Consider the following 10,614-nt stretch of genomic DNA (forward strand, 5'->3'; position numbering starts at 1 on the left):
GGCGAAATGCTTGAGGAGGCCACTTGTGGGAGGGGGACGAGGCAGCCCGGCGAGGGCGAGCGGGGGACCCAGCCGGGTTGGGCCCCTGGGTCCCGGGTCTGTACAATATGGTTTGCTATAAAACTCGAACTTCCAGCCGGGACCGCCGAGTTCGTGTGTGTGTGGGCGAGGTGAGGCTTTTGGAGGGGATCTGGTGAGGTCCCTGCGAAGCACAGGCTCACTTTTCCGAGCTCGCTCCTTGGGGAGGGGCTTGGGGTTCTGGGTACCTGATGATCTGCCGGTGTGGCTTGCTCCCGTGATGCCGGCCGGGGCTGGGCGCTCGCCTCCCCGAGGCGTTGGCGCCGGGCTGTGCTTGGCAGATGGGGATGCGGGGTCCTCCGGGACTTACGCCTCCGGCCGGGACGCGGGGGCTCGTTCCCGGCTCCACCCCGTCATGTGGTCGCCTGGCTCCGCCTCTGCCCCAGTTCCTGTTCCGATCGCGGCCGTCCCGCTCCGGCCATCGGGGCTGCCCCAGACGCCGGCGGGGCCGCGTCCTGCCGGCCGTGCCACTGCGTTCCCGCCGGGGAATGGGGCCAATCCCCAGGCTTGGGCCGAATCTCCCGGGTACCCGCGGTGCTGCGGTCCCACTGTGACCATCCGCAGAATGAGGGGCGGCGAGGGGGACGCGGCCGAGCAGGCCCCGCTGAACCCTGAGGTCGAGAGCCCCGCGGGTTCGGCCACGTACCGGGAGTTCGTGCACCGCGGCTACCTGGACCTCATGGGGGCCAGTCAGCACTCGCTGCGGGCGCTCAGCTGGCGCCGCCTCTACCTCAGCCGGGCCAAGCTCAAGGCCTCCAGCCGCACGTCCGCCCTGCTGTCGGGCTTCGCCATGGTGAGGGGCCGCAGGGCTGGGGCACGGGTCCGGGCGAAGTGGACGGGGCTCTGAGCAAGAGAAGGTAGAGCACAGGGAAAGGTGGGCGCACCAAGGGGTGAATGGAGCCAACTGCCCAAGAGACTGAAGTCCTTTTCTATCCGGGGGGGGGTGTGTGTAAACAGGACCCCGGGAATATAAACTGGGTTGTAGGAAGATTAATCCCAAAGGTGTGGAGAGCGGGGTAAATCCCGGCAGAAGTGCTTACTGAGTTCTGAAAGTTTCAACGGGAAATCAGAGCTGGCTGAGGGCTCTATCCACGGAGTAGCGGGGCAGGGGGAATAAATTGCAGGGAAGCGTCACCTCCCTGGAGGGGAACTCATCCCAAGAAAGGGGGCTACTCCCTAGCAGACTCGAGGGGTGCTAGAGTCAGGAACACCCCGAGAAGAGATGAATGCCTGTGGGGGAAGCCGCTGGGGAGGGAACCCCAATGACTGATAGGCAAGCTGATAAGCTGCAGGTGTAGGAGGACGATAGCAGCTAACGGTCCCAGCAGTATCCTCAGGAAGTGGGACTGAGGGAGGTCCCGGGGCGCAGAATCAACAGATTTTAAGTCCTGGCTTCTCCCTGCAAGTGGCCAGTAGTGTGGCCCAGGGACAGGCCTCCACTCCCTCTCTGGCCGGTGGGAAGCTCTAAGATCGTGTAGGTAGGGTGCATCTTCTGTAGCCCGGCAGGCACCCGCCCAGCATGAGCTGTAACTCTTGTCATCAGGAACCCTAGATCCAGGCGTGTCAGAGCAAGACCTCCACACGAGGTGTGGCTCAGACCAACATGCCAGCGGGACAGGTGTGGAAACGGAGGCTCTGCCAAGGATTCTCAGCAGGGCAAAGGTGTAGAAGGAAGCTCTATTAGTGCAGGGCAGGGATGGCAAATCTTTTAGAGCTTTCAGTGATACAGCTTGCGGCGGTGCGAATGCCTTCACTTGCCATCACTGTCTAGGGTTTCCCCACTGTCATCGCAGGCGGGGGGAGAAAGTGGGCAGGAGGGGCTCCTTTAGGAACCTGCTCCTGTATGGGTGGATATCAAAGGCAAGCATTAGGTGATTTGGGTTACTTCCTGCTCCTCTGTCCCACAGCCGGTGTATCTGAGAGGGATGACAGGGGACATCTATACCCTAAGGGTCATCCTAGACCGGTGGTGGCAAACCTATGGTACAACGTGCTACAACCGGCTGTTTGTATCATTGAAAACTCTAAAGGGTTTGCCAGCCCTGTCCTAGATCTAAGTGTTCTTCAGGGCTTCCCAGAACCCACAGACCAGCCCACTCCGTAGTACTATGAAGATGGGGGGCTGGGGATATAGCTCAGCAGCACAGTGCCTGCCTGGCAAGTGCAAGGTCCTGAGTTTGATTCCTGGTACCAAGAAGAACGAATTATGAGGTTTATACCTTCCGGCTGGGAGTTGGCTCTCTTATCTGCACAGACCACACAGGAAAGGGAATAGTCACCAAGGAACCTCTCTGAGAGGGGTCAGCCCCGTGGCCCAGTGTGCAGCCTGGAGGATAATCTGGCCTGCTACACAGCTTTCAGTTTGCTGGGGTGACAGCTGGAGGGCCAAGGCCTTACCTGCAGGATCAAGAGGCTGGATGTGCAGGTTCTGGAGGCAGGACTGACCCCAGCTGGTACGGAATAACAAGGCTGGGCCAGGCCCTGGGAGAAACCAGGACTAACAAGCTTGGCCCAGATCCCTTTTTCTGGAAAACACCTGCTGACATCCACCATGGCCCAATTTCCCAAAATATTCAGCCTTGTCTTCCTGCCATCTCTGCCAGGCTGTGTATCTCCCCTCTCCCAGCCCCAGCCCCAGCCCCAGAGCGATCTAATGGGTTCTGCAAGAACCAGGGAAGGGGAAGATCCAGCTTCTGAAGCTTATGGGGCCTGAGCTAGATAGAATAACGTCCCACAAACTATATTCTGCTATCACTAAGTACCGGGAACTGTGCTCAGAGACTGCATCTTTCTTTTATTCCTATGAAACAAGTACCACTACAGTGGCCATTGTCATAGATAGGGAAACTGAATCACAGATGTTAGAGTACCTGCCCAAGGTTCTGGAATGAATAAGTGGCAGGATTTTTATCTAAGCAGTGTGGCTCTAGAGTCCAAATTTATACACACCTAGAACAAAGTCATCAATTCAAATGATTGCAGAGGCCAGGCAGGAAATATGAATGCCAAGTTGGCCAAATGGGACTTGATCAAAAGACCCCGTGAACTATCCAAAGTAAAGCACCGTGATTCAACTCTTAAGTAACAGTCATCACACAAGAATGTGCGCCTGGGGTAACCAGGTCTCCCACATTTTCAGGAGAATCTCATAATAGGAATATTGCTGCCAGGCGTGGTGGCACACGCCTGTAATCCCAGCACTCGGGAGGCTGAGGCAGGAGGATCATTGTGAGTTAGAGACCAGCCTGCATAGTGAGACCCTGTCTCAAACAAACAAACAAACAAAAAGGAGTATATGAAATTTCTTAAGGTATTTTTTTTCCTTTGGTTTTTGGAGTTAGGCTCTCGATATACAGTTCAAGCTCACCTTGAGCTTGCTATGTAGCTGAGGCTGGCCTAGAACTTGTGGTGAGCCTCCTGCCTCAACCTACTGAGTGGTGGGATTACAGGAGTGCACCACCACACCCAGCAACGATGAACCGTACTTTTTTTTTTTTTTTAATAGGATCTTGCTGGGTAGCCCAGGCTGACCTTGAACTCAGTGCATAGTCTAGGCTGGCCTGAAACTCAAGGCCATCCTCCTGCCCCATCCTCCTCAGTACCGAGATTACCGGCATGTGTCGCTGCCCAGGTCTTGAGTTTTAGAAGTTGGCAGTTCATGATCTAAGTGCACCATGGTAGTGCTGTTTGCTCAGGACTCAATCCTGCAGCTGTTTGGTGTGTGCCCTCTCCTATAGAATCCTTTGCCATTATCCACACAGGCCTTCCTGTTTCATTCTCCGAAAGCTGGGCTTCCGAAGCACTACTGAACGCTGAGGATTCTGGTATTGATGTGGATGTTCAGTGAGTTGTATTTTAAATAAAAAAGATTATTAAATAAAGAGAATTTTTTTAAAAAACAAAGTTTTGGCAATTTTTCCAGGCATGATGGCGGATCCCTGCAATCCCAGAGCTGTGGAGGCTGAGGCAGGAGGATTGCCTCAGATTCAAGGCTAGCCAGGGCTACAAAATGAGTTCAAGGACAGTCTGGACTCCAGAGTGAGACTCTGTCTCAAAAAACAAAAAAAAAGTTGGCAATTTATTCAGTTTTTTTTTTTTGTTTTTTTTGTCTTTTTGAGACAGGGTCTCGCTATGGAGTTCAGACTGGCCTTGAGCTCACTTTGTAGCCCAGGCTGGTCTCGAACTCTCAATGATCCTCCTGCCTCGGCCTCCAAAGTGCTGGGATTACAGGCGTGCGTCACCACCCCCAGCTGGCAATTTATTCAATTTTTTAAAAAGCACATTGTGTGGGCCAAGCAAAACATGTCTGCTAGCTGGCTTTGGTTCATAATGTGCCAACTTGCAAACTCTGGCCTTGGATTTTAGTATCATCTATAATAAAAAACAAACACCTAGTGCCTACTATATTCCCAGCACTATTTGTAGCACTCAATGTGTATTATCTCATTTAATTTCTCCAACAACCACATAAGGCAAGTAGGTGCTATTTTTAATCCCCATTTTCCAGGTGGCAAATTGAAGCACAAGGAGAACTAAGTCACCTGCTCAAGATCACGTATCTGTGGCTGGGGTCCAGCTCAGCAGTAGAGTTGTAGATTGTGGTTCAATCTATAGCACCACACACTCAAAAAAAGATTACACAGTTTGCTAGGTGTGGTGGTACACACCCGTGACCCCAGCTACTTAAGAGGCTGAGGCAGAAGGAGTTCTCAACCATCCTGGGCAATATAACAAGAGCTCATCTCAAAACAAACAAGCAAAAATCCTTGCAATTTATAGAGCTGGGAATAAACCCAGGCAGCCCGGAGTGTGTGCTTTTTCTGCTAATAAAAGGTAACCCGGCCGGTGTGGTGGCACACACCTGTAATCCCAGCACTCCGGAGGCTAAGGCAGGAGGATCGTTACGAGTTCGAAACCAGCCTGGGCTATAAAGTGAGCTCAAGGCCAGCCTGAACTGTGTAGTGAGACTCTGTCTCAAAAAGACAAAAAAAAAAAGGAAACCTGTAAGAAATGTCAGTTTGCTCCTGTGCGCACATGTGTGTAGTAGGAATTGAACTCAAGGCCTTCGCACTGAACTAGTTCTTTTTTCTTGTGAGACAGGGCCTCATTAAGTTGCCTAGACTGGGCTCGGACTTGTCAATCGTCCTGCCTCAACCTCCCACAGTGCTGGGATTAAGAGCGGGTCGCACCATCCCTGCTGTGTATGTGCATTTGTTTTGTCCTTTTGAGACAGGGCCTTACTATGTAGTCCAGGCTGGCCTCAAACTTTAGAGTCTCCTGCCTCAGCCTCTGAATGCTGGCATTGTAGGAATGTTCCACTACACCCAGATATTCATTTAGTCCTCTTGATGGCTGCACGGGGGAACCAAGGTCCAGGACAGGACACAAAGCCTTTTAAGACTGAGTGCTTTGCTGTCAGGCACATTGTTCTGGGGCTTAGAGATATAAGGGTATTGTGTCCTAATAGGCAAAAACAAAACAAAAAAACCTCTATGATGAAGGGGGTTTGGCATTCAGTCTGTTCCCTCTTGTGCCCACAGGTGGCCATGGTGGAGGTGCAGCTGGAGAACGACCATGAGTACCCACCGGGCCTGCTGGTGGCCTTCAGTGCCTGCACCACCGTGCTCGTGGCCGTGCACCTCTTTGCACTCATGGTCTCCACGTGTCTACTGCCCCACATTGAAGCTGTGAGCAACATCCACAACCTCAATTCTGTCCACCAGTCCCCACACCAGCGGCTCCACCGCTACGTGGAGCTGGCCTGGGGCTTCTCCACGGCCTTGGGCACTTTTCTCTTCCTGGCTGAAGTTGTCCTGGTGGGCTGGGTCAAATTTGTGCCCATTGGGGCCCCCTTAGACACACCAGCCCCTGTGATACCTCCTCCGTCCCAGGTGCCTGGGACTCTGTCACCAGCGGCTACCTCCCTTGGTCCAGCTTCTAACCTCCCACCATCCTCTGCTTCTGTAGCCCCATCACAGGCTAAGCCTTCCGGGGCCTGCCCGCCCCGGCAAACGTGCGGTGGTGATGGGACCCATGGGCCAGGCTGGCAAGCAGCAATGGCTTCCACAGCAATCATGGTACCTGTAGGACTTGTGTTTGTGGCCTTTGCCCTGCATTTCTACCGCTCCTTGGTCACCCACAAGACAGACCGCCACAAGCAGGAGCTAGAAGAGCTGAGTCGCCTGCAGGGGGAGCTGCAGGCTGTTTGAGCCCGCCCTTAGCTTCTGCTGTCAGCACTGCCTCCCTCAGGGGTCTGCTAGAGGCCCCAGGAGCCTGCAGACCTCATTCCCCAGCCCTGGCTGGAGCCACCTCCTGCGGCCACTCAGGCAGGGACCAGGTTCCTGCCCATAGGGTCGCACATTCCCAGGGGTTGGCCCTGTCAGTTGTTCCATGGGTTTTGCGAGCTCTCCACCTGGGCTAGGGGACAGTGGAACTTCCTTACTCCAAGGATGCTTGGGTAGATGGAGGGGAGGTGGGGGAAGCCCTGTGTTATCTCTGGAGTGGACCCCCAGCTGCTTGTCCCTTTATAGGATGTGGAGGTCAGATGGTTACATGCCCACACACTTGCCTCCTGCTGTCAACCCTAGAATAGAATCTACTTCATGGTTCGCATTTTGGAGCAAGGTTTTCCCTATCCCCAAACTTTGATGGGTTCCATATACTTGCTTTGGTTGCTGCGGGCCTTTGGGTGTTTCTACAACCGTCACAAGTCCAGCCTTTGCTAGGCAAAAACTTCCTGTTGTACGAGATTCAAGCCAACTCCCCACCGTTGATGACCTGTGGCCACATGCACAAGAGGCAGTGCCTGCACCAGTGTCCTAGGCCCACACTTACGCATTTATATCACAGTGGGCCCAGGCTGGGAATGGGGGCAGGGGTCGTCTTTGAAGACCAAGGACCTGTATGCATGGCCTGGCTCATTAAAAAGGGCTTGGGGAGAATGTTTTAAGAAAGAAGGTCCAGTCCCCAGCCCTTAGAAGGCAGAGCTCTTCTGACACTGAATTTTTATGCACCTTGTTTTGTATAATAAATTGCCTTTCACAGATGTCCCTGTGGCTGTGAATGGGGTAGAGGGGAGGCTTTCTGGGTAAAGTCATTTATTTTCTGTGGTGCTGGGGCTTGAACTGAGGGTCTCTGCACTGTGCTACATCCCCAACCCTTTCTAATTTTTTTTGTTTTTGTGTTTTTGTTTTTCTTCCGGTCCCAGGAATTGAACTCATGATCTTGCGCTTCCCAGGCAGGTGCTGTGCCACTGAGCTAAATCTCCAGCCCCCCTTTTAATTTTTTGTTTGTTGTTTTTTCCCTTCCAGGAATCAAACTCCCAACCTCACATTTGCCAGGGAGGCACTGTGCCGCTGAGCTATACCCCTGGCCCCCTTTTTAATTTTTGAGACAGGATATCAAGTACTAAGTTGCCTGGGCTGAGCTTGAAGTTGAGATCTTCCTACTTCAGCCTGCCAGTGTGGTAGGACTGCAGGCTTTAGCACCACACCTAGAAAGTTTACTAATTAAGTTAGGTGGGGACACAGTGTACCTAATGGGGATTGAGTTTCAAGTATGACCCCATTAGGTGCTGACAAGGGCCAATAGCTACTCAATATGGAGACAAGGTATTTCAAGGCTATATGCCTTTGAACTTTTTTGAGACAATGTCTCACTAAATTGTGCTGGGATTACAGGCATACACTGATACACCTGGCTCCAAGGTTTTCTTTTTGTTGTTGTTTTGTCTTTTTGAGACAGGGTCTCACTGTGCAGTTCAGGCCTGCCTTGAGCTCACTTTGTAGCCCAGGCTGGTCTCGAACTCTCAATGATCCTCCCGCTTCAGTCTCCTGAGTGCTGGGATTACAGGCATGCACCACCAAGCCTGGCTTTTTCTTTTCTTTTTTTTTCTTTTTGAAACAGGGTTTCACTATGCACTTCAGACTGGTTTTGAACTATGTAGCTGGGGCTGGCCTTGAACTCAAGGATCCTCCTGCCTCAGCAGGCTGTTTGTTGTCTTTTTGAGACAGGGTTTCACTGTGTAGTTCAGGTTGGTCTTGAATTCACTTTGTAGTCCAGGGTGGCCTTGAACTCATGGCAATCCTACTCAGGCGCTTCCTGAGTGCTGGGAGTACAGGCATATAACCATGTTCCTGAGCTCAGGATCTCTATTTTTTTCCATTAAGGATTTCCCATAAGTTTCTCTCTTGATGACTGTGTCCTAGGGGCTTTTCAGGTTATCTCATTTAGGCTTTGTAGATGATCTCATTTAGCTTTCACAACCACTTCAAAAGACAAGTGTTTGATCACTTCCATTTCAGAGATAAGGAAGCAGAGGCCCAGGAAGGCTGATAAGCTTTCCCAAAGCCATGTAGCTAGTCAGTGAGACTGTACCATCACATGGGGAACTTTCTGGTTGAAAAAGGAAATAGTACCTTCCATCTGGGAAAAAAGGAGAGCTTGGTTTCACCCTATGCCTCCATGTACATAATTTTTTCAGCCTCATTTCCCTCATAATTTTTCTTTGTTTTTTTTTTTTTTTTTTTTTTTTTTTTCCGGTACCGGGAATCGAACTCACGACCTTGCGCTTGCCACAGGCGCTGTGCCGCTGAGCTACAGCCCCAGCCCCTCCCTCATAATTTTCAAGACTCCTAATCCTGTCTTCTATTGTTATGGTGGGAAGCCTTGGACAAATCCCCTTCTCTTTATTCATTAATTAAAATGTTTAGTTTGTGTAAACCGTTCCAAGGACCCTTCTCGTACTGTTCTGATATCTTCAATAAGTCCTATGTGACAGGAATTACCATCCATTTTTATTTGTATTTATTTTTGTCTTTTTGAGACCTGGTCTCACCATGCAGTTCAGGCTGGCCTTGAACTCACTTACGCAGCCCAGGCTGGCCTCGAAATCGCAACGATCCTCCTGCTTCAGCCTCCTGAGTGCTGGGATTACAGGCGTGCGCCACCACACTCGGCTACCATCCATTTTTAGAGGAAGAATGTTTATTTTCTTTGGACAGGGTCTCCCTGTGTAGTTTAGGCTGGCCTTGAGTACAGTGTAGCCCAGGCTGGCCTTGAAGTCACAGCGATCCTCCTGCCTCTGGTTTCCAAGTGCTGAGATTACAGGCGTGCGCCACCACTCCTGGCTAGAGAATCTGTAATTTAAAAAGCAGAGGGCAATGGCTTGCCCAAGGTCATATATCCTGGCACTGTTGTAGAGATGTCAGGATCTCAGGGCATCATCCACTAGGGCAGAGGGCTCTGGTGAAAAATCCAGTTTCTCCGGAGACCAGAGTGCTTGTGATGACACCAGAATCCGCTGACAGGCGGCTTCAGCCCCAGGCGGCAAGATCTTGTGGGCACAGGGAGTCTCAGCTGAAGAAACCGAGACCTGTAACCTCGATGCAGGGATTCCTCCAGGACGTTTCATTTTTACAGGACCCACACGAAGGGTCCTTACGGCTCGCTTAAACTTACCAGAGAACCCTGCCACGACCTCGGATTGAACCACCAGTGGTAGACCGAACCTGGCAAGTGTGGCGTTTTTACAGGCCTGTCGCCCCAGCTGTCAAATGCATATTTTTTTAAAGGCCCAAAGAAAATAACGAGAAACGCTCCCTGCGTTATGCGCGAGGCCAAACAACTGCCTGAATCATCGCAGCTGGACTTGGGGAAGCTTTCCGCCTCGCGAGCGCGCGTCCCAGCCAGCCGGGTTTCGCGGGTCCTACGGGAAGCGCACCGCGACTCCGCACGCCCTGGCTCCGCCCCTCTGCGCGCGGCGCTCGGGCCCCGCCCACAGCGGGATCCGCAGATTCGCTAGGCCGGGTCTTCAAGATTCTTCGAGCACTTGGTTGAAAATTCTCATTAGAGTCTACGAGGACTTTGGGGCTGTAGTCGTTTCCCCCTGGATCGGAAGTAGGCCGTCCCCTGAGTTGTCCTAGATAGGAGATCCAGGAAGGCGGTCAAGTCTGCCACCTTTGGCAGGACTTGGTTGATCCGGAGTTATTTTCTTGAGTCCACCGAGGCAGGTGAAGGGAGGAAATGGTTGAAGCCAGGGACAGTGGCGAATCTGCAGCTTTTTGGACCTTTGGCCGCGCAAGGAAGGGGCAAGGAAGACAGGCAAAGGAGCGCGCATCCTGTTAACTGATTCGCCCCGCCCGCCTGACGAATCTGCGTCTATTCAACGCGCCACTCACGCCTCCCGAGTTCTGGCTGGCCTCCGCCCCTCCGCCCCGCCCCTTTCCCTCAGGGACTAGTCGCAGCTTTCGTCGCCGCCGATTCGTCAAGAACCCCAGACGCGAGCAGCTAGCTACCAGGGGTGAAGCCTACTCTCCAGGGAATGCGGCCAACCTCCAGATTCCCTAGGCCGCAACTTCAGAGCCTCCTAAGGCACCAACGGAGGCAAGGCCGTTATCCTCGGCTTCGTGGATCTCCTGGCAGGGCCCGTGGCGAAAGTGCGAATGCAGACCCTGCGCCCGCTGGACCTCGCGCAGGTGGCGGTGGTGTTTGGTGCGCGCGCCGGGGAGGTGGTGGTGGGGGGGCGCCGCCGCCGCC

General features: G+C 52.8%; 2 protein-coding genes across 2 annotated transcripts in view; both read left to right on the plus strand.

The window, feature by feature from the left end:
• The first annotated feature begins 270 nt into the window (after nucleotides 1–270).
• Orai3 (ORAI calcium release-activated calcium modulator 3) lies at nucleotides 271–7,123 on the plus strand. The gene is made up of 2 exons (XM_005405280.2): nucleotides 271–871; nucleotides 5,619–7,123. Exons 1-2 carry the CDS (start codon nucleotides 299–301, stop codon nucleotides 6,285–6,287), a joined length of 1,242 nt encoding a protein of 413 aa, XP_005405337.1. The 5' UTR covers nucleotides 271–298; the 3' UTR covers nucleotides 6,288–7,123.
• Nucleotides 7,124–9,184: 2,061 nt separating this feature from the next.
• The window catches only part of Setd1a (SET domain containing 1A), a 26,235-nt gene continuing 24,805 nt past the window's right edge, over nucleotides 9,185–10,614 (plus strand). The window contains exon 1 of the mRNA XM_013504748.1: nucleotides 9,185–10,553. The gene's annotated coding sequence lies outside the window, so the exon portion shown is untranslated. The remainder of the gene's footprint in view (nucleotides 10,554–10,614) is intronic.

This window comes from Chinchilla lanigera, unplaced genomic scaffold, assembly GCF_000276665.1.
Source record: "Chinchilla lanigera isolate Chin_1 unplaced genomic scaffold, ChiLan1.0 scaffold00092, whole genome shotgun sequence".
NCBI classification, from domain to species: domain Eukaryota; kingdom Metazoa; phylum Chordata; class Mammalia; order Rodentia; family Chinchillidae; genus Chinchilla; species Chinchilla lanigera.